The 23,991-nt window shown below is 43.6% G+C and overlaps 1 protein-coding gene across 4 annotated transcripts in view; it reads right to left on the bottom strand.

The window, feature by feature from the left end:
* The window catches only part of LOC139228593 (casein kinase I), a 139,343-nt gene that overhangs the window by 29,307 nt on the left and 86,045 nt on the right, over positions 1-23,991 (bottom strand). For all 4 annotated transcript variants that reach the window (XM_070859748.1, XM_070859750.1, XM_070859749.1 and 1 more), the window contains exons 5-6: positions 15,212-15,360; positions 11,489-11,723 (exon numbers count right to left, since the gene is read on the bottom strand). In XM_070859748.1, the coding sequence (XP_070715849.1) occupies positions 11,489-11,723; positions 15,212-15,360 (384 nt within the window). The remainder of the gene's footprint in view (positions 1-11,488; positions 11,724-15,211; positions 15,361-23,991) is intronic.

The raw sequence follows: 23,991 nt of genomic DNA, 5'->3' as shown, positions 1-23,991 counted from the left end.
TAATTATGAGGATGTTAGTTTCCTCTATCCAACACGCATGAGGATTTATGCTCTGAAGAGAAACAGAGGAAGGCATTAAAAGTAATTCCCCTTCAAGATATTGGCAGGCCATTAAGGGTCACTACTCTCATCATCAGTTTATGAAACTATCCATTCCTGGAAAAGCATCTCATGTTGCTAAGACAGCTAAAGTTAAAGTTTGTGTTTCAAGAGCAGCATCGATGGTCCCATCATCAAGTCTACAGCCCCACCAAGTGAAAGAGGTTCCAGTCTGCAGGGATAGCACCCACTGCCCACCAAGGAGATCTATCCTGCAAGATTACTATTTGAGTACAATGAACATTTCTTGGTCCATGTTGACTGAAACAGACAGTGGACCAATGACCACTATGCAAGATGGTTCAGCATGGATCAGAAAGGTGATCTGAACTCTTAATCGAACTTGGAGATAACACTCTGACCGCAAGCTCATCTTGGAGTGAGAAAATATCCTGCCTTATGTGAAAATGAGTTTTGCAATGGCTACAACAAATATCTTTTCTAGTTGATCACAAACTCAGGTTTCTTACATTGGCATCTCAACTGTGCGACTCATGACCTAGTCCAGCAAATAAGAGGCTGTAGCAAAAATGGCAGTAATGCCGACACGATAGGATTGGTCAAATTCCATTTTATTTGATTCTAAGCTATTCTTAAATGGGATGCAAGGCAAGAATTTTGTGAGGAAGTGACAAGTATGAGGAAACGCAGAGGTGTGATGTACATGGACATTTAGAAAGCATTTGCAAGGTCATCATCATAGGCAGTCCCTCGGAATCGAGGAAGACTTGCTTCCACTCTAAAAATGAGTTATGAGAACCACAGTCCCTGTCACAGGTGGGACAGACGGTCGTTGAGGGAAAACGGTGGGTGGGACTGGTTTGCTGCACGTTCTTTCCGCTGCCTGCGCTTGATTTCTGCATGCTCTTGGCGATGAGACCATACCATAGACTACTGGAGAAGATTAACAAGAATTAAGAGGACTAGGCTAGTCGGCCCCTCAAGCCTACTCCTCCATTCACTTAGATCATGGCTAATCTTCTACCTCAACTCCACTTTCCTGCACTATCCCCATATCCCTTGATTCCCTTAATATCCAAAAATCTATCGATCTCTGTCTTGAATATACTCAAAGACTGAGCCTCCTTTAGGGATATGAAGTTAGGGGAAGCAGAGCAAATTTGATTTAAAACTGGTTACAAGAGAGAAAAGAGTGGGAGTTAAGGACAGTTTCTCTCAGGATTCAGTTCTGGATCACTTCTGTTCACTGTACATCAATGATTTGGATATTGGCCTACAGGGCATGGTGTCGATACTTGAAGATGGTGCCAAAATAGAAAGGATGGATAATTCTTAAGACCAAAGCAAGCTGCAACGAGATATTTATATAATGGGGGAATAGGCTGAAAAATAGCAGATGGAATTCAATGTCAGTAAGTGTGAGGTGCTACATTTTGGTAAAAAAATAACAGCAATAGTTGTACACTAAATGGAAGTAGGCTTGATGTATGGAAGAGCAGAGGGATTTAAGAGTCAGATTCTCAACACACTAAAAGCAGCACTCAAGTGGATAAAACCATTAAAAAAAAGTACTGAGACTTATGGCACGAGGTATAGAATATAAAAGTCACGATGTGATGGTGAACCTATATAAAATTTGTGCAAAGATGGTGAGGAAATAGAGGGCGTAGCACAAATTTACTAAGATGATGCTGCCTGTTATTGGGAAATACAAATATGAATACGATTTGACAGATTGGAACTTCTTTTGTTAGAACAGATGTTAAGAGATGATTTGATAAGGGGTGTTTAAAATTATGAAGGGATCGGACAGAGTAGAAAGAAAAAGATTACTTCCAGTGGTTAAGGGTCTAGAATGAGGGGACATAGGCACAAGATTAAGTGCAAGATGCTTAGAATGGAGAGGAGAAACTATTTGTTTTTTTAACAACAGAGGGTTGAGAGTTTGTGGAATGCACTACGAGTTAGTGATTGAAGCAGAAACCATGCCAACTTAAGAAAATGTTAAGATTGGTGATTGAAAGAAAGGGGGAATAAAAGGACATGGGAACAGAACAGGCACATGGAATTAGGACTACTGCATGTGAGTTGGAACAGCAATACGGTCTGGTTGGGTCAAACAGTCCATTTCCATGTTGTAATTTTTTTACGTAATTCTATAAACAATATCTTGTTTATAGCTTCAGATATGACAGACAGACAAGACTTTACTCTCCTGGCTTAGAGAAAGACATCAAAAGAATTTTCTTGTCTTGATTTATTCAGAATAAAAACTAAATCAGTCGAAGGAACACAGATGAATCCAGAAAGAAAGGATTAAAAAAAGGTTCAGGGAACTAATTTCTTTTCAGTGAGAGCTCTCGCAGCAATGACCAGTCAATCCCATAATTTAATTCTTGAAGTACAAGAAATGCAGTGTAAATGTATAACTTCATTGATGAGGTGATAGAGGAAAGAGCAGAGGCTGCCAGCTGAAGCAGAAACATTTGATGACTGAGGACTTGGGATAAGGCATAACCTAAATGCCAGAGCAAGCTCATCTTATGGAGCGAAACCACCAGATTGATGCAGGACAGGCTTCAACTTTAGCCTAACATACAACTGGTCTAGAAATAGTTGCAAGTCTTTCTGCTAATACAACTGACTTAGAGAACATTCAAAAGCTATTGGCTATGCTTGGTTATACAACGAAGATGAAAGGTCCTATAATTCTTGAGGCTGTAATTCTGTAACTATGTATTAAGTTGAACTAATGCTACGAGTCTAATGCTGAATGAATAAAGTCATGCAAAAGTTAACCCCGACTACTTCTGTGCAGTTGCGTGTCTGAATTCAAGATTTTGTACCATTTGTGCTAATCACTCCAATAACCATATTGGGGCCGAAATTGATCGATGCATAAGGTCCACCCATTTCTCAGCTGTATAGTGGCGGTACACCATTTCAAACTGCTGGCATACTGCCAAGACCAAAGAGGACAAAATTGGTCAAAATTTTGGCGCCGTTATGTTGGCGGTATGCCAGCGGTCTGCAGGATCGACTTTCTCTTTGATGGATGGTGTGGCACTGAACTGCGCATGCGCGATTTTCTTTTTTCCCCCTTTTTTTTTTTACAGAAGCGTTTTACCCGCGATTTCGAGGGTCAGGGGTCAGCCGTGCAATGACTTGAAGAGGAAGGAGAGAGTGAGAAGGAGCAGCAAGCTCATAGACGGGCAGTTACTTGAAAAGCACACTGCAGAGTTAAAAAATATTCCTAACAACTAATAATTCTACAGTGTGAAGAATAAGACATTATATAAAGCAAAAATCGTAACAGAAATATTATGGAAATGTTAAAAAAAAATCAAAGCGCAGGAACATCGAAAAGGACGGGAGGTTGAGGGCGCCCGCCTTCGATGAGACGGAGTTACCTGCTCTTCTCGAGCATATAACAGAGAGGTACTCAGAGTTAACGAAGGTTGGTTGTGGTTGTGGAAATCTTCCTCCGCCCCCCCCCCCTGGCCGTCCAAAGGAGTACAACAGGATAATGGGACAAGATTGGGGAGGCTGTGTCCGCCAGAAGTACCATGGTATGCACCGGGGAAAGGTGCCGTAAGAGGTGGAACGAGAGTAAGTTGCAAGGGGAGCAAGAGTAAGTAATGATTTTATTTATGCACCCCCCCCACCCATGTGCCATGTAAATGTAGGTTCTGTGTCACATGGATGATGTTATTTATCTTACGGTTAACAGTAATGTATTCGTGCTTGCAGGCAATGACAAGACAATCAACGCAGTGTTTTGTGTGTGAGAGAGAGAGTGAGAGTGTCTGCTATGTTAAATGGATTGAAGATTACTACTTTGATTTATTTTACTTTCTGCCGAAGACATCTGCAATAGCATCCGATTAGCGGCAGAGGACCCACAACCCAGGAGCCTCTGACATCCGTGCCCTGTCCCTGGTTGGGGATAGCAACTGTGCCACCACCAGCATTGGAGCTGAGCTACTCACACGAGATGGTAAGTTGAATAAAATGCAGTCTGTGTTGCGGTCCTCTCATGTAATGTAATGTAACTGTAATGTTGGCCTGATGTAATGTAATGTAAACTTATTGCACTGTAATGTTAGCCTCATGTGATGTTCTGCAATGCACATATGTATTGTCTGTCTACGATATATAATGCCGTACTGCAGCAGTGGTGGACATTTAAAATTACAATAAGTCACTGTACTATGTACTCATGGAACCCTGACCCCTCCCCTGGTGCCAAGCTTCTTAAAATGTTTTGTATTTTGATGATTCAGACCAAAGCGACACAGACGACAGATCCACTGCCTCCACCTCTGGAGTCACCCAGCCCTCTCCTGACTTCACCACTGGCAGAGATGAGGAAGAGGAAGACGAAGAGTTACAGGAAAAGAGCGAGCCGCTGATCCTGCATCCAGTGGAGCTGAAGGTGGGAGTGGAGACGGAGGAGGATACACCAGCTCCATGTGGGACAGCTGGAACATCCTCCACCATGGAGTCTGTATTCAGGGGATTCCCCCATGGCTCCTCTGAGTCTGCGGGACTAAGCCGTGCGCAGCAAGGCACCCCCAGTGTTGTCTTTGCACGCCTTTGTCGCAGCAACGGAGGTTGGTGCAGGAAAGGTCGGTTGCTGTAGGCGTGTACCAGGACATGGTGCATCTGTCACAGGCCAGCGTCGACATAGGTTGAGAGCTGCTCAAGGCCATGACTACGATAGCCGCAAACATCACGGCTCTACCAGAGCGGCAGTCGGAGGATATGTCGCATATGATTACTGCGATGGAGCGAATCGACGGGATCGGGACATGGCATGGAACCCCCCTGTGCCATAGTAGTCAGGTCGGCAGCACCTGAGGGTGGGGAACTAACATCATCTTCCAGCCCTAAAGCCGCGCCTTCCACATCACGAGCGTCTCCCGAGGCCCCATTTATTGCGCCTGCAATGTCTGACCCCCAACGACAGCAACAGCACTCGGGGTGCAGTGCTGCACGCCGGCTTGGTACCAGCAGGGAGGTCCAGCTCAGGGGCACTGGGAAAGGGAAGGGCGGGAGTAAGAGAGAGGGAATTAGTCCCAAAGGTGGTGTAGTACGTGGTCGAGGCCGGGCTGAGGCCAGTAAAGTGTTGTTTTGTTGTACTTGTGCATTGAATAATTTAAGTTTGATTTGTAAAAGTTTATGAAAGTTGAAAAATTTTGTTCAAGTTGTTATTAAGTTGTTAGAGTTGTTTTATAGTTATAAGTTTTAAAATTGTATGTTTGAGATTTTTACATAAACGTTTGAATTTAATTTAAGCACTCTTGCACAGTGTCAAACTTTTGGGATAACAGTCATCAGGGTAAGGCCTCCTCCTCATCAGTCTGCAACCTCTTCCATTACCCTTATAACTCTGCTCAATTAACCTTCTCACATCTGGTTCCTCCATTAGACAGGTTGTCAGCAATACAGGCTGAGAGTACAGGCCCCATTCTTTTTAAATCTCCACCATATTTTTCGATGAAAAAAAATAACTAAAATGCCTTCTATCTTAATAAGTTACTCTAATAAAAAATACCTTTTCCACCCTAAATTGCACTGTAAAATCATTGTTCATCTCAGAAATACAGAGATGTTACTTTAGCTGACAGTTCCCAATTTCCAAAATGGCGGATCCTTGCACTCTGCCCACTTACGATCGCGTAAAACCAGTTTCCAGGACAATGCAGTTCCGGTGGTATGTCGGCGGCAGGTGGTCCTGCACGGCGGACAGTGTGCATACCGCTCGGCAGTATGTCAATGATGAATATTCCGCCGAGTGGTATGTCGGTGTTTTTTGACCAAAATCACATTTTTGGGCGGAGGGTCGACCAATTTCAGCCCCCATTATCTTTGAATATCGAGAGAGAAAAATAAAATAATGGTGATTTATTAGGTAGAAACAGAAACAAAAATTTGCAAATTATGTGCACATTGTGGTTTGTATTTATTACAGGATTTTAAAGTTTAGTTCTTTCTGTCTCTCCCTTGACCAAATGATCTCCTTTTCTTAAAGTGCTAATTGTTGCCAGCACATGCCTCTCAGTGTCTTGTACAAGTGGCCATTCTAAATAAATAAGACAGCTAGATGCCAGCAGGATATTCGAACATTGAGAGCAAGGCAACCAAGCCTGATCCTGTTCTCATTCAAAGCTGGGCACATACACACTTTGCAGTAAAAGTCATTCGAGCAGGAACTTGGGCTGATTTTCTTAGAGGCCTGGACTGTTGAGGCTAGTTGTAGTATTTCGACTGCTGGCCTGGCAGAGATTAGCTAATTCAGCATACATTGGAGATTGAACCTGATTTCTTGTCTATGTATTTTTGTGCAACAGTGGGAAAGACTTTACCCACGGGATCGATTCTCATCTTTTTTATTTTCTCCTTCCATCTTTTAGGTCTGTTGTAATCCCTTATGTAGCTATCAGACAGATCCAAAATTATCGAGTGAATAAGAGTGTTGTGTATCTGTAAAGCATTCACTCCCATGTTCCGCAACCAGGGAGCTCATCCCCTGAAGTCCCAAGGGATCCCAGCATCCCTTGGGAGCACTGTATATAAGCCAGCCCCCAAGGCCTGTTCCTCACTCTGGAGTGTCTTATTAAAGACTGAGGTCACTGTTACAGATGAGGCTGCACACAGGGAGGTTAAAGTGTTAGGAACACAATAACTGGTGACGAGAATACAAATCCAACGCAAAGATGCAGCAAACTGTGGGCATCTGGAGAAGTTCTCGGAGGGCGAGGACTGGGACGCCTATGTCAAACAGCTAGACCAGTACTTTGTAGCCAATGAGCTGGAGGGAGAATGAAGCGCTGCAAAAAGGAGAGCGGTCCTTCTCATGGTCTGCGAGGCACCGACCTACAGCCTCATGAAGAATCTTCTGGCTCCAGTGAAACCCACAGATAAGTCGTAAGAGGAGCTGTGTACACTGGTTCGGGAGCATCTTAACCCGAGGGAGTGCGTGCTGATGGCGAGGTATCGGTTCTACACATGCCAGCGATCTGAAGGTCAGGAAGTGGCGAGCTACGTCGCCGAGCTAAGGCAACTTGCAGGACAATGTGAGTTTGATGGCTAGCTGGAGCAAATGCTCAGAGACTTTTTTGTACTGGGCATTGGCCACGAGACCATCCTACGAAAAATTTTGACTGTAGAGACACCGACCCTCAGTAAGGCCATTGTGATAGCACAGGCATTTATGTCCACCAGTGATAACACCAAACAAATCTCAGCACACAAGTGCTAGCAATGTTCATAAATTAACTGGAACTGTGTTTGCAAGCAGAAATGTACAGGGCAGAACCCGCGAGTCTGCAACTGCCAGCAGGCCTCAGGTGACCCAGATGACTCAGTCCCCAACAAAGGATGAATGCAAGGCAATTCGCACCTTGTTGGCGTTGTGGAGGCTTCCATTCAGTCTATTCATGCCGCTTCAAAGGGTGTGTTTGCAAGAGCTGTGGAACAATGGGGCACCTCCAATGAGCTTGCAAACGAGCTGCAAGCTCTGCAAAACCTGCTAACCTCCACCACGTGGCAGAGGAAGATTGGTCCATGGTGGACCAAAGCAATTTCGAGCCTCACAGAGAGGAGGCAGGTGCTGAAGTACACGGGGTGCACACATTTGACGAAATGTCCACCTATAATGCTAAACGTAAAATTGAATGGCTTACCCGTAGCCATGGAACTGGACACTGGCGCTAGCCAATCCATCACGAGTAAAAAGATGTTTGAGAGACTGTGGTGCAACAAGGCATTCAGACCAGCCGAGCCCCATCCACACGAAACTGAGAACGTACACCAAAGAGCTCATCACTGTCCTGGGCAGCGCCATGGTCAAGGTCACCTATGAGGGCACAGTGCACGAACTGCCACTCTGGATTGTCCCGGGCGATGGCCCCACACTGCTTGGAAGGAGCTGGCTGGGCAAAATCCGCTGGAACTGGGATGACATCCGAGCGCTATCACATGTCGATGAGGCCTCATGTACCCAGGTTCTTAAATTTCCTTCCCTTTTTGAGCCAGGCATTGGAAACCTTTCCGGGGCGAAGGTGCAGATCCACTTGGTCCCAGAGGCACGACCCATTCACCACAAGGCGCGAGCGGTACCTCACATGATGAGGGAGAGTGTGGAAATCGAGTTGGACAGGCTGCAACGCGAGGGCATCACCTCCCCAGTGGAATTCAGCGAGTGGGTCAGCCTGATTGTTCCAATACTCAAAAGTGATAGCACGGTCAGGATTTGCGGCGATTATAAAGTAACAGTGACCTCAGTCTTTAATAAGACACTTCAGAGTGAGGAACAGGACTTAGGGGCCGGCTTATATACAGTGCGCCCAAGGGATGCTGGGATCCCTTGGGACTTCAGGGGATGAGTTCCCTGGTGGCGGAACATGGGAGTGCATGCTTTACAGATACACATCATCACTCCTCTCCCACCCCCCCCCACCCCCCCCCAAAGTCAAAGTGAAAACTATTTACAAGGTGAGGCGGTCGGGAGCCTTTCTTTTCCTGGTGGACCGCCTCGGTACAAATGTCTGTTCTGGTGTGTTGGCTGTGCCCTCGCTGGGCTGGCGTGTTGTTGGCCCAGCAGGGCTGCTAGGTGAGCCTGGCCTTGCTGGGCTGTTGGGCATGATGGGTTCGATTTCCTGGTCCGGAGTGGTGTCAGTGATCCTCTGGGTATGTGTTGTGGGCTCGAAAAAGGTGGTGTCTGCTGTGTGTTTTTCAGGGCAGTCTGTGAACCGCAGCCTCGTTTGGTCCAAGTGCTTTCTGCAAATTTGTCCATTGTCTAGTTTGACTACAAACACCCTATTCCCTTCTTTCGCTATCACCGTGCCCACGATCCACTTGGGACCATGTCCATAGTTTAGCACATACACGGTCATTCAGATCAATTTCCCGTGACACAGTGGCGCGACCATCGTTTACATTTTGTTGCTGCCGCCTGCTCTCTACCTGATCATGCAGGTTGAGTGAACCAGCGAGAGTCTGGTTTTAAGTGTCCTTTTCATGAGTAGCTCAGCTGGGGGCACCCCTGTGAGCGAGTGGGGTCTTGTGCGGTAGCTGAGCAGTACTCGGGACAGGCGGGTTTGGAGTGCGTCTTCTGTGACTCGTTTAAGGCTCTGTTTGATGGTTTGTACTTCCCGCTTTGCCTGCCCATTGGAGGCTGGTTTAAACGGGGCTGAGGTGATATGTTTGATCCCATTGCGGGTCATGAATTCTTTAAATTCAGCACTGGTGAAACATGGCCCATTGTCACTGACCAGTATGTCAGGCAGGCCGTGGGTGGCAAACATGGCCCTCAGGCTTTCAATGGTGGCGGTGGTGGTGCTTCCCGACATTATTTCACATTCAATCCATTTTGAAAAAGCATCCACCACCACCAGGAACATTCTACCGAGAAACGGGCCCGCATAGTCGACACGGATCCTCGACCATGGTCTGGAGGGCCAGGACCACAAACTTAGTGGTGCCTCTCTCGGTGCGTTGCTCAACTGAGCACATACGCTGCATTGCCGTACACAGGACTCTAAGTCAGAGTCGATAACAGGCCACCACACGTGGAATCTGGCTATCGCTTCCATCATTACTATACCCAGGTGTGTGCTGTGGAGATCCGAGATGAACATCTCCCTGCTCTTTTTTGGTAGCACTACGCAGTTACCCCACAACAGGCAGTCTCTGCCTGAATGAACAGCTCGTCCTTTCGCCGCTGGAATGGCTTGATTAGCTCTTGCATTTCAATGGGGATGCTGGCCCAACTCCCATGCAGTACACAGTTTTTTTTAAACTCGGGACAGCAGAGGATCTTGGCTGGTCCAAGTCCTAATCTGGAAGGCTATGACAGGTGATTTATCATTTTCAAATGCTTCCATGACCATCAACAAGTTTGCAGGCTGCGCCATTTCCATCCCCGTGGTGGGCAATGGTAGCCGACTGAGAGCCCCGCACAGTTCTCGGTGCCCGAGATGGTATAGTTATACGCTGATAGCGCGAATGCCCACCTTTGTATGCGGGCTGAGGCATTAGTATTTATCCCCTTGTTTTCAGCGAACAGGGATGTGAGGGGCTTGTGATCGGTTTCCAGCTCAAATTTGAGGCCAAACAGGTACAGATGCATTTTCTTTATCCCGAACACACACACGCTAATGCCTCTTTCTCAATCATGCTGTAGGCTCTCTCGGCCATAGACAAGCTCCTGGAAATATAGGCGGCAGGTTGCAACTTCCCCGCAACGTTAGCTTGTTGTAATACACACCCGACTCCGTATGACGATGCGTCACATGCTAGCACAAGTCTTTTATACAGGTTATACAATACAAGTAGCTTGTTGGAGCATAAAATGTTTCTGGCTTTTTCAAAAGCAATTACTTGCTTTTTTTTCCCCATACCCAGTTCTCACCTTTGCGCAATAACACATGTAGGGGCTCTAAAAGGGTGCTTAACCTCGGTAGGAAGTTACCAAAATAGTTGGAGTCCCAGGAACGATCACAGCTCCGTGATATATTGGAGAAACAGAGGCTATGATATTTAGCTTACACAGATTCTTCTGCCCCGAGTTTGTTAATAAATATTATAAAGACTTTGATTGAATAAATATTATCCAAAATCTTTGAATGCATTAAGCACACATTAAACGAAGCGCAACAGACAAGGGGCTAGAAATTCGGTTCTCGCCGATAATTTTGGCAAAAAAATAAAGTTAGCGTTATTGCAACTCTATCGCTATGAGGCCGTAAATGCAAGGTTTAATTTGCGCAGTGGCAAAAATCGGCGTTGCACGAGGATTTACGGCGCAAACCGCGATCCTCACCAACTTTAGTCTGAGGCCGAATCGCTGCGAGTTGGGCCTAAGGTGGGCGGAAAAACACCTGAAAATAAATTTACAAGACACTTATCTAGCGAATTGCTGCAAAAGAATTAAAAAATAAAAACTTTAACTTACCTTTTTTGCAGGTCTTCATACTTACCGCTGATCCAAGGGCTGCAACACACCTTTTTCCTTGGCGTTTATTTTCGTCCTAAATATGGGTGCGCTGAGAGCCAAATTTTTGGCAAAAGCGATATTTCGAGTCTTGCACGGCGGCGCTCCTCTCTCCAGCGGTATTTGAAAAGTGCTGCCGCAAAACTTCTGAATTTTCTGCTGACTGGGTTTTCGCCCAAAAAGGCGAAATAGCAACAAAAACCTGGTCGCAAACTCGCCAAATTTCTAGCTCAAGGAGCTATAAATAGTCAACGAAAGCATGGCTAAACAACCACAGAAGTTAATAATGATGTTAATGACTTAAATTCTGAAGCTGTCTGGTGGAGCATGCAGTACAACTCCCAGTTTCAGTCTGGTGATCTTCATTTCTCAGCAGGAAGCTTCCACAAAAATCTATTTTGCTTTCAAAACATACCAGTAAGAAATTACCTTTGCCTAGGTGTGTGTTTATGCTCATATATCGTGCTGTCCCGGTTAAGCTCTTGTGCTCTCGGTATGGGATGTGCTTTTTGGTCTCTGGATCAATGTATTCTTTGGCAAGGCCAAAGTCTATGATGTGAATGGTATGTTGTCGTTTGCTCCCTGGTCGGCCCACTAAGAAATTCTCTGGTTTAACATCTCTGTATATCAAACTTTTGCTGTGTACAAATTCCATCCGTGTAATCTGAAAAGACAAAGTAACAATATAGATTAGGTACTTTAACACTGTAGGGTTAATCAAAATTGTACAGTAACTTCAACTTCACAACTGTTTCCATCTCTACAGTAAACTCAAATAGCTTTAAAATAGTTGGTCAAGGTTAAAAGCAAAAATCGTCTCCTCTTATAACTTTTTTTCTCCACGCTCTAGTTCTCTGTCTTGCAGTCTCTGAATGGCTCTTACACACTTAATCTCTGATTCTCCCCCATACTTGAATTTTTCATTTCAGATGGAGATGCAGAATACAACTCACTTTACTCCAACCATGGCCCTCAGTCCTATCCCAAGAGCATCCCCCACAGCACCAGTATGACAGTTTTGCCATCTTCCACACCAGATATCCTGTGATCTTGGTGAGATTGGCAATTGTCTGCGTTCTAGGCCCATGCCCACAAGAAATTGTATTAAGACTGTCCAAACTTATTTCAAAACAGATCCTTGCAACCAACAGATGGAGGATTTATTTTCATCATTCAGGGCTGGATTTGAACACTAGTTTTGAGGTGTGAAAGCCCAGTGTCTAAACAACTGCACTACCCAGTTTCCACAAATACAAGTTTAAACAATTTGCAACAGAGAGACTTTTCTGAACATGTGGAGAAACAGTGCCTTAATTATAATCTCGGATTGCGCTTCAGAGTAGTTGTACCTCATTTATACCTGCATCTGTAGTATCAGATACTTCTGCATTCTAAAGTGTACACATCTTACACGCCTGTGGACCTTAGAATCCAGCTATTAGAGCAGCAATTGATTACAGCTCTGCTGCCAGAAGGTAATGGCTCACTAAAAGTTGAACTTGTGATATGCATTGATTAAATATTTCTCAGGAGTGGCAAGGAAAAAGATAAAAGGGACATTCTGGTGTGCAGTTTGTATAAGTTTCACTCCTCGAGACGAATAGCAATTGGATTTAGAATAGAATGGAATATATTAGTTCAAGTTAATTCTTGTATAACCTAACAGTACTCTTGCAGGCTCTGTTACATTTTGCAGTCAGGGAATTGTCTATATACACTAAAGAAAATCAAAGGATGGTAATTAAAGTAAAAGGTTAAGTGTAAGGGTCATAATTTCAATACAAAATACTTTTCTCCACGTCACACCAAAAAACAAAACCAGAGAGTTTTATTGGGCCTGAAATCGCGCTCCCCGCGGGCGTGCAAGAGATACGCACGCGTCCGTGGGATCCTCGCAAGTTCCGGGTTTAGGTCTGCGAAGTGCATGTATCTAAACCTGGCACTTGCGATCTGTCAAAAATTCTTGTGACGCATCTATCGCATCCAAAAGTAAAGGGCCTCCTCGGGCAGAGAGTTGGGCTACTCCTGCCCAGTGAATGTCCTTCAAATCCTTAGGACTGATTTATCAGCACAAGACTTTTAAAGTACAGAAAAATATATATATTTTAAATAATGTAAACATTTAAAATCCTGTTAAATAAGGTAAGTTTATTTTTAGACACTAAAATATGTAAATTTATTTTTCAATAAATTACATTTGTGTTTTAAACAATTAATTAAATTCCATTTTTATGAAATTGAAATATGTGATTTTTTTGGTTATTTTCAGTGTGTGATTTGGGGGGTATTCCCATTCATATTTATGGCAGTTCTGTATATAGGAAACCCTTGCGCTCCTGGGATACGTGTGCATCTACAAAGGCCTTCACGTAGAGGGACAGGGCTGCAAACCTGTGAACCTCAGAGACCACCAGGTAGATTTGTAGAAATTTTTCAGATCGGAGGCACCGCCTGTGGGAAGCCTCTGACTGCAATTTCTGGGCCATTATACTCATTATTTAAGATCCTACCTTTAAGACATTTCTTTTAAATTGATGGTTATTTCTCCATTTCCATTGAGGTGTCCAGAGAGATGCTCAGCTGATATCAGCTACAGACCCCATCATCAAGCAGTACAGATCAATGTTATTCCCAGGCCTACATGCTGATCATGAAATGTTCAAGCTCAGCTACTGGTGTGTTGTTGACTTAATTAGTAACATCGATATTAGGAATCATAAACTTTTTCGTTTTACCCAATTTACAATCGTCTTTCGTCTCTAACCTCCCTATACATGACTCAGCTTAGGAGAAGGCCTCCGCTTATAAACCCAAACCGTTGCTCCTGCCTTAAGTTCTGAAACGGATTGATATCATGAATATATCACAGGAAGAGAAATACTGATGAAAATATACATGCATCCTACCAATCACTGCCATAGCACGTTGGGCAGTACGTTTTATATGAATGACATTTTTCATTTAAAAAACATCACTACCCCACTCCCCCCGCCTCCACCTTTTTCCATTTCTAGGGCTCATCATACCAGATAGCAACCCTAATTAAGAGAGTTACCAGCCAACCCAACCCACTCCAAATGCCGCTCTGAAACAAGTTAATTGGAATGGAACAAGGGAACTCTCTGGAAGATTTGCCGCCATCTTCTACAACTAGAGCAAAGAGTTGAGCGCTCGAAGGGTTACAGAAACAAAACTACATCATAGCCTTCCACTGCAAGGTTTTGTGGACTTTAATGATACGGGTAGAAAGTATACTCGGTTCCTTAAAAGTTCAGTTTGCGGCAAGTTTCTGAAATGCTGGGTGACATACTTTCAAGCAGAAAAGCTGTTTAAACACTATTTTACCTCAGAAATAAAAACGGATATGAAACAAGACATAACTATGAAACTAAAATTATAATGAATCTCTCAATGATTTTAGATTCTTAGAAAATTGAGGTCAGTACACAAACATTCTCCCAGAATCTCAAAAAATACAACCTACTAAAGTTCCAGGATATTAAATGGGTACCCTGCGAGTTGCCATGTCTCTCGATCACCCTCGGTTATCCTGTTCATATTTTAGAACCGCTGGTTATAGGATGCTTGGAAGACGTTTAGTGTTTTACTCTACCGCAGTCCATTCGACATTATGAACAAGACTTCTGCCCTCCATTCCTGTTATCACAGAAGAATAGTGTACACAAAATGCCTGCTTCCAGGCTGCCTCTCACCAGCAGTTCCAAAACAGGGCCAAAGGGGAGGGGGACAAAGACATCTGTAAGCACAGTTATATCCCTTTAAACATTTAGGATTATGTGGCAATGCAGTAAAACTTACTTCCCTTTCATAACTTCAAATTCCGCTATTACCATACACTATTATCTTTTTCAAAAATGTACACTTCTGCTGACTAGTCCTTCAAAAGCATATCTTAGAAAAAAACATCTCTATTTGGGCAATTGTACATGAAAGTATACCCCACTTCCAACATCTCCAATATCTTGTAAAAATGATAGTATGGATGGCTGCCACTTAGAGCTTTAATAATTGCCACACCATATTGTACTTTCACACAATGTGCTGGAATATTCAGTTGTCATTTATTCACTTGTGCTTCTATAAACTAAAACAGATACAACAAATACCAATCATTTTGTCCATCATACTTACCAACTGTATAGCTATCATTAACACAGTTTTAATGGAAAATGTTCGGTCACAAAGATCAAATAAATCCTCCAAGCTAGGTCCCAGCAATTCAAGTACCATGGCATTGTACTTTCCACAAGGGCCAAAGTAGTAAACCTGAGGAATTCCTTCTGTAAAAAAAAAAAAAGTAAAGAATGCATTGATGAACAGCTTACGACAAACCCCACTTTATAAAATGGATATTACAATTGTAGACAAAAAGCAACACTGCCAAGGAAGTGCATAATTTCCAAAGTATACTCAACAGCTCACAATATCTAAGGCAGAGACATTAAGATAGTGAGCTCCACCATCTTGGAGACCTTTTGAAATTCACTTTTCTTTCCGATTTGACTAAATAAAATGTCAGTACAATGTAGGCACAAACGACACCACTTCACCAGAATTAAATCTCCCAGCCTGTGCCAAAGCACAATTAGGGTGGATCTCCAGTCAAGAAAGCAGAAAATGCGGCCGAGTAAGGTTGCCTCTGGATTCTGGCCGGTTTTTAAGCTCTACTCTTTAAGAATATGGCCGCAATATCAAATGAAGCATGTGGTTGTGGGGAGTTTCAGGGATATCTGAGCTTGTGCCTTCTGTAGACCTTAGTAGACACTTATGCCAGTTGAGAGCAGGCGAGAAACCCATTAAAGCCCCAAAGCTTAATTGGGGAAAGTTAATTGATTACATTCCCAAAGAGGCTCGCTTTACTACACTAGATGCAGATAAGACGATGAGGCCATTTTTCATCGGGCCTTCCCTCAGCACAGGAGTGGAAAGACTGACATTGTACTGGCAGTTCAGGGACTTCACTGCTGATGCACACTCGCAGGCCATGCAGATGACGCCATCCCCAGGATTTGGGACGGTGTCTCCGATCTGCTGCACAATGTCAGCGGATCGGAATGGCAGGAATTTTGGGCCCATTGTATAAATCCTAAGCCTGGAAGTATTAGCTTAAAACTTTAGGATTAGATCAGTGAGAATTAAATTAGGACAAATAATGCTTCTTTGTGAACAAAACTCATGGCATCTGCTTATAGAAGCATATTCGCTCAGAATTTTCTATCTTGCAAGATTGCCAGTGAGGTGCGTTGGTGTTGTTTGTGTAGTTTATCCTTGAAGGAACTGACCTACCAAAGGCAAGCTCAACACCTGAAATGTATTAGACTCAGTACAGAAATCAATTTCCTCAGCTGAAAAGGCACTCAAAACTTAAAGCACAATTCCTATACTAATAAAAGAACATAAAAAACACCCTCTTGTTTGAGAAGAATATATATTGTACTGTTGAGTTAATTAGGAGGAAGGAGGAGCACTTGATGAAATCTGGCTGAAATATTTCAATGTGCAATTGAAAATGGTATGTTAGCCTTTATTGCAAGGAGGTTGGAGTGCAAGAGTAAGGAAGTCTTGCTGGAATTATATAGAGCATTGGTTAGACCACAACTGGAGTGCTCTGTACAGTTTTGGTCTCCTTAGCTAAGATAGATATACTTGCCTTGGAGGGGGTGCAACAAAGGTTCACTAGATTAATTCCTGGGTTATAAGGAGAGATCGAGTAGAATGGAGTTTCGAAGAATGAGAGGTGATCTCATTGAAACATATAAAATTCTTTGAGGGCTTGACAGGGTTGATGCTTAGAGGCCGTTTCTCCTGGCTGGAGATTCTAAAACTCAGGGTCACAGTCTCAAGGATAAGGAGTCGGCCATTTAGGACGGAGATGAGGTGAAATTTCTTCACTCGGGGTTGTGATTGTTTGGAAGTCTCTACCCCCAGAAGGGCTGTGGATGCTCAGTCGATGAGTATATATTCAAGTCAAGATCGATAGATTTTTGGGCACGACGGAATCAAGGGATATGGGGATAGGGTGAGAAAGTGGTGTACAAGTACAGCCATGATTTTATTGGATGGTGGAGCAGGCGCGATGTACCATATGGCCTACTCCTGCTTCTATTTCTTATGCATGACCTAAAAGAAAAGCTAAATCCATTTTTCCTCTAAGAATTGAGAAGTCTGACCTCGGATATATTTTCACAATCAGGATGCTATTGCAGGTTGGATATTTCGCAAAATACTGATTATACAAACACTGGGATGTGAAAGGAAGGCATGCAAAACATCAGCAACTTCCAAAGAAACCATCACATAAAACCTCTTCATTGAGTGCTTTGGAAAGTATATGTAGAATTTAGCATCATGTCAGAACCAAAGAAACAATATCAGTAATTTGCTTCCACACAATATGAACCAGCATTTTGTAATGCGTTGATCATCCAATTAAAACTTACATATATTAGGATCTATTGGGACAGTTTTCAGATTGCATACTAACATGCTGGGAGGGGGAGGGAAAGAGATGGAATACAATTGTTCTATGTAAGAAAGCTTCAAGCTTTTGAACCCTCCTCATGATTCTGTGAGCATCTACACTGAATGCCACTCAGCCATAGGTGGCCTAGGCTAGTTAGTACTAAGTTGCTGATCTCAACCATGGGATAGCAAAGGTGTTCTAATTGGACTCAACATTCCACAGAATGGAAAGAAGATTCAGCCAGAATATTACACTTATTCACTACCCAGTGGGCCCATGATTTTTGTGTGAGCATCAACTGATGACATGGTTACAGATGTCAGGGCATAGTTAGAAATGTTCTGCATCATGAGACAAAAACCATTCAGAAGAAAAGACATCAGTGGCACAGCAGGAGGCAATGTAAATACAGAAAGCATTTAAAATGAGGCTCGTAACAAGAAAAAGTATACTAAGGCCAATATGGTTGCAGTCAGGTTAGCACCAATAATGCTGCACTGCATTTTTGGAGTTGTGTGTTTTGCTAAGTTTGAGAGTTTATTTCTGCTCAATTGTTGCGAGTGCATTAACTAGAGGCATGGCAGGGCAGCTGAGTCCCATGGATTGCGGGAAATCCTGGATGCTTCGCGCAGCCTGGACGACGTGTGCAGGAGAGGTCTCCAGCTGCAGCAACTCGAGCTCTGCGTTTCGGAGCTTGAGCGGGGGCTGGAGTCACTGTGGTGCATTTGCGAGAGGGAGAATTTCGTGTACAGCACGTTTCAGGAGGTGGTCACCCCACAGCTTAAGAATGTGTAGACAGAGAGGAAGTGGGTGACCACCAGACAGAAGAGGAGTACTAAGCAGGTAGTGCAGGCATCCCCAGAGTCCATCTCGCTCACCAACCAATATTCTGTTCTGAGTGCTGGTGAGGGCAATGGTCCTGGGGAATGCAACCAGAGTGAAGTCCACGGCACCATGGGTGGCTCAGCTGCACGGGGGGGGGGGGGAGGGAAGAATGGAAGAGCAATATTGGTAGGGGATTCAATAGTCAGGAGAGCAGGCAGGAGTTTCTGTGGCTGCAGACGTGACTCCAGGATAGTATATTGCCCCCTGGTGCCAGGGTCAATGATGTCACCGAGCGGCTGCAAGACATTCTGGGGGGAGAGGGAGAACAGCCAGAGGTCGCGCTCCTTATCAGTACCAATGACGTAGGTAGAAAGAAGGATGATGTCCTGCAGGTAGAGTTTAGGGAGCTACGAGAGAAATTAAAAAGCAGGATTTCAAAAAGGTAGTAATCTCCGGATTACTGCCGGTGTCACGCACTAGTACAGAAATAGGAGGATGGAGAAGACCAATATGTGGCTGGAGAGATGGTGCAGGCGGGAGGGCTTTAGATTCCTGTGGCATTGTGACCGTTTCTGCGAGAGGTGGGACCTATACAAGCCAGACGGTTTGCACCTCAATTAAACTAGTTTGCCTGGGGGATGGGAACCGGAGAATAGATTCAGTGGGGAGAGAAGCAAAGCTCTAATTGGGCAGCAGAGAAGTAGAAAGTGAATTTGGAAGACAGAGGAAACGAGGGCTGGAAAATAGACAACAAAGAGTTTGGCAATACTAAAAATGGTATATACTTCAATGCAAGGAGTATAGGAAATAAGGCAGATGAGCTGAGAGCACAGATTGACACTTAGGAGTACGATATTATAGCTATTACTGAAACATGGCTGAAAGGAGGGCAGGTATGGCAGCTCAATATTCCTGGTTACAGGGTTCAGACGGGATGGGTGGGGGGGGATAAAAAAGGAGGGGGGGGGGTCGCAGTATTGATTAAAGAACCAATTATAGCTGTGAGAAGGGATGATTGTGTCAGAGGTGTCATCAAACGAGGCCATATGGGTTGAATTAAAGAACAAAAAAGGGGCGATCACACTACTGGGAGTGTACTATAGACCCCCAAACAGTCAGAGGGAGATAGAAGAACAAATATGTGAGCAAATTGCTGTGATGATCAAAAACTATACAGCTATAATAGTGGGGAATTTCAACCACCCTAATGTTAACTGGGAAAAAGGTAGTGTGAATGGTACAGAGGATGCAGAATTCCTAAAATGCATTCAGGAGAACTTCTTTAGCCAGTATGTAACATGCCCAACAAGGGAAGGGGCAGTTCTGGACTTGGTTTTGGGGAATGAAGAGGGGCAAGTGGAAGGGGTAGATCAGTGGGAGAGCACTTTGGTGCTAGTGATCATAATTCAGTAAGATTTAGGGAAGTTATGAAAAAGGACAAAGGGGGACCAGAAATAAAAGTTCTCAATTGGGGTAAAGCCAATTTTGCTGAGCTGAGTTGGGATTTGGCCAAAGTGGACTGAAAACGGCTACTGGATGCTAAATCAGTGTCAGGGCAGTGGGAGGCATTCAAGGAGGAGATCCTGAGGGTACAGAGCAAATAGGTTCCCTTAAAAATAAAGGATGCTGCTAACAAATCTAGTGTCACCTGGACGTCAAGGAATATACAGGGCAAGATAAGGAAAAAAAGGGAAGCTTATGACAGATACCACTCAACACTGCAGAAACTCTAGAGGAGTATAAGAATGCAGGGGTGAAATTAAAAAAGATATCAGGAAAGCAAGGAGACCATGAAAGAATGTTGTCAAATAAAATCAGAGAAAACCCAAAGATGTTTTATAAATACATTAAGAGCAAGAGGGTAACCACAGAAAGAGTGGGGCCTATTAGAGACCATAAAGGAAATCTGTGTCTGGAGGCGGAAGATGTGGGTATGATTCTTAATGAATACTTTGGATACATTTTCACAAAAGAGAGGGGCGATGCAGACTTTGCAATGATGGAGGAGGTGTGTGAAATATTAGACAAGATAAACAGAGAGAGGGGAAGTATTACAGTGCTTAGCAGCTTTGAAAGTGGATAAATCCCCAGGCCCGGGTGAAATTTATCCCAGGTTGTTAAGAGAAGCAAAAGAGGAAATAGCAGAGGCTCTGACCATCATTTTCCAATCCTCTCTGGCTACAGTGCCAGAGGACTGGAGGACGGCTAATGTTGTACCTTGGTTTAAAATGGGAGAAAGGGATAGACCGAGTAATTACAGACCAGTGAGCCTAACCTCAGTGATGGTAAAATTATTGGAAAAAATCCTAAGGGACAGGATAAATCTTAATTTGGAAAGACATGGATTAATCAAGGACAGTCAGCATGGATTTGTTAAGGGAAGGTCTAACTTGATTGAATTTTGAGAGGAGGTAACCAGGAGGGTCGATGAGGGCAATGCATATGATGTAGTGCATATGGATTTTAGCAAAGCTTTTGACAAGGTCCCACATGGCAGACTGGTCACAAAAGCAATAGCCCATGGGATCATGGGCAAAGTGGCAAGCTCGGTCCAAAATTGGCTCAGAGGCAGGAAGCAAAGGGTAATGGTTAATGAGTGTTTTTTCTGACTGGAAGGCTGTGGGGTTCTGCAGGGCTCAGTGCTGGGTTCCTTGCTTTTTGTGGTATATATCAATGACTTGGACTTGAATGTTGGAGGTATGATTAAGAAGTTTGCAGATGACACTAAAATAGGCTGTGTGGTTGATAATGAAGATGAAAGCTACGGATTGCAGGAAGATATCAATGTACTAGTCAGGTGGGTGGAACAGTGGCAAATAGAATTCAATCCGGAAAAGTGTGAGATAATGCATTTGGAGAGGTCCAACAAGGCAAGGGAATACACATTAAATGGTACAATACTGAACAGTGTAGAGTTGGAGTGCAGGTCCACAGATCCCTGAAGATAGCAAGCCAGGTAGGTAAGGTAGTTAAGGCGGCATATGGAATACTTGCCTTTAGAAGTCGAGGCATGGAATACAAGAGCCAAAGAGGTTATGCTTGAACTGTATAAAACATTGGTTAGGCTGCAGCTGGAGTACTGTGTGCAGTTCTGGTCACCACATTACAGGAAAGATGTGATTGCACTGGAAAGAGTGCAGAGGAGATTTACAAGAATGTTGCCTGCATTGGAGAATTTTGGCTATGAGGAAAGATTGGAGATGCTGGGTCTGATTTCTTTGGAACAGAGGAGGCTAAGGAGAGACCTGATTGAGGTGAATAAAATTATGAGAGGCCTGCATAAAGTGGATAGGAAGGACCTGTTTCTCTTGGCAGAGGGGTCAACAATCAGGGGGCATAGATTTAAAGTAAATGGGGGGAGGTTTAGAGGAGATACGAGGGGAAGTTTCTTCACTTAGAGTGTGGTGGGTGTCTGGAATTCACTACTTGAAAGAATGGTAGAAGCAGAAACCCTCACCACATTTATAAGATACTTGGATGTTCACTTAGTGAGGTAGCCTACAGGGCTACGGACCAAGAGCTGGAAAGTGGGATTAGGCTGGATAGCTCCTGGTCGACAGGCGCGGACACGATGGGCCGAAATGGCCTCCTTCCGTGCTGTAAATTTCTATGATTCTATGTAAACACTAACCGCAAAAGTACAATATTATCAGGGGTATTACAGATATAAGTTTTGTGTATCTGACTCCGTTCCTACCATCTCCCAAAATCCACCCAGCTGAAAGAGTTTCTCAGATGTCACTCTGGTAGTGCAATATAAAAGAACCCTTTTCAATATATTTGATTATCAAGATTCTCACCCCAAATCTGTTCTCGGTTCTCATAATACAAGTAGTTGTAGCAAAATCTGGCTTTGCTGGGAGTTTTATTGGAGAATCAGTGACCCGACAGAGTTCTTTAAAGATTATGAACAAGTTTGATCGGGTAGAGGTAGAGATGATTCCACTTGAAGGCAATATAAATATAAGACAGTCGCTAATAAATCCAATACAGAATTCAGGAGAAACTTCTTTACCAGAGAGTGGTTAGAATGTAGAACTCGTTACCACAGGGAGTAGTTGAGGCAAATAGCAGAGGCCTTTAAGGAAAAGCTAGATAAACACACGAGGGAGAAATGAATAGAAGGATATGTTGATGGGGTTAGATGAAGAAGGATGACACATGATCAAGGAAGGCTCCAATTACTGGGCTGTGATACCTCCCATGGTTAATAGCTGCTTGACATTCACTGTCGTAAGCTTACACATGAAAGATTCCTGGAACCTCTGGAACCACATTCCACCAGAAGGCACTGTATCCAGAAGAGATTAAAAACTGGAGTAGGAAAAAGGAAATGTTTAATGAAACTTCAGCTCCACTAATCTTTCCAAGGATGATTTCTTAGCAAGTTTTTCCAACAGCCAATACTGTGATTGATATCCATCATTACTTCACACTTTTCAAGTAATTTAACATACCAGACGGGCATTTTTCCCCAAACAGAAAGCAATCATAATGTTCTATTAATCAGAAGATACCCTGGCTTTGCTCACTGCCTCTGATTGTCATGCTGCTTGTCCGACAGAGTATTCGATGAGGAACAATTAAATATTGGGAAGATCAAAGCCATTGTTTTTGGCCACCACCACAAACTCCGTTCTCTAGCTGCCGACTATATCTCTCTATTTGGCCACTGTCCGAGGCGGAATCAGACTGTTTGCAACCCTGGCTTCATATTTGAGCTGAGCCTCTGACCTCATATCCCTTCCATCACCAAGACTACCTGCTCCCACCTCGTAACATTGTCCTCAGCTTATCCGCTGCTAAAACCCTCATCCATGCCTTTGTTACCTCTAAACTAGACTATTCCAATGCTCTCTTTGCTGGCCTCCTAGCTTGTGCCTTCGCAAACTTGAGCTCATCCAAAACTCTACTGCCCATATCCTGACTTGCACCAAGTCCCGTTCACCTATCACCCCTGTGCTTGCTGACCTATATTGGCTCCCAGTCCAGCAATGCCTCGATTTTAAAATTCTCATCCTAGTTTTCAAATCTGTCCCCGACCTTGTCCCTCCCTATCTCTGTAGCTTCCTCCAATCCTACGAGATCTTTTATCTCCTTTAATTCTGAACTCTTAAACATCTCCAATTTTCATCGCTCCACCATTGGCAGTCGTACCTTCAGCTGTCTAGGTCCTAAGCTCTAGAATTTCCTCCATAAGCCTCTTCAACTCTCTCTCCTCCTTTAAGCCTCTCTGTGAAACCTGTCATAGTTTCTCTTTATGTGGCTCAGTGGGAATTTTATTTTGATAATGCTCGAGTGCCTTGGGACGTTTTACTATATTAAAGATGCTATAAAAGTGAAATTGCTGATGTTATTCAGGTTTTCAAAAGGATATTTTAAACATATTTTAATTTTGTTTTTGAGTACTGTATTGATTCAGCACCTTGTTGTATCATTTGTCTTTTGTGTATTCATTAAATTGCAAATAAATATGATCAAGTAGTTTTAGCCCACAGCAGGTCTGTTGGTGTGCTATTTTGTGCATTTTGGTAAGAAACTGGAGAAAATTGGTGGCCATCCCAGGGGATCTTGTGTATTATATAATCACAATTAGAGATAACTGTTGATTCTGAGCATGCTA

Source organism: Pristiophorus japonicus, chromosome 18, assembly GCF_044704955.1.
Source record: "Pristiophorus japonicus isolate sPriJap1 chromosome 18, sPriJap1.hap1, whole genome shotgun sequence".
In the NCBI taxonomy this organism is placed as follows: domain Eukaryota; kingdom Metazoa; phylum Chordata; class Chondrichthyes; family Pristiophoridae; genus Pristiophorus; species Pristiophorus japonicus.
The sequence above is the reverse complement of the archived record's forward strand: the minus strand, read 5'-3'. Positions and strand labels throughout refer to the sequence as shown.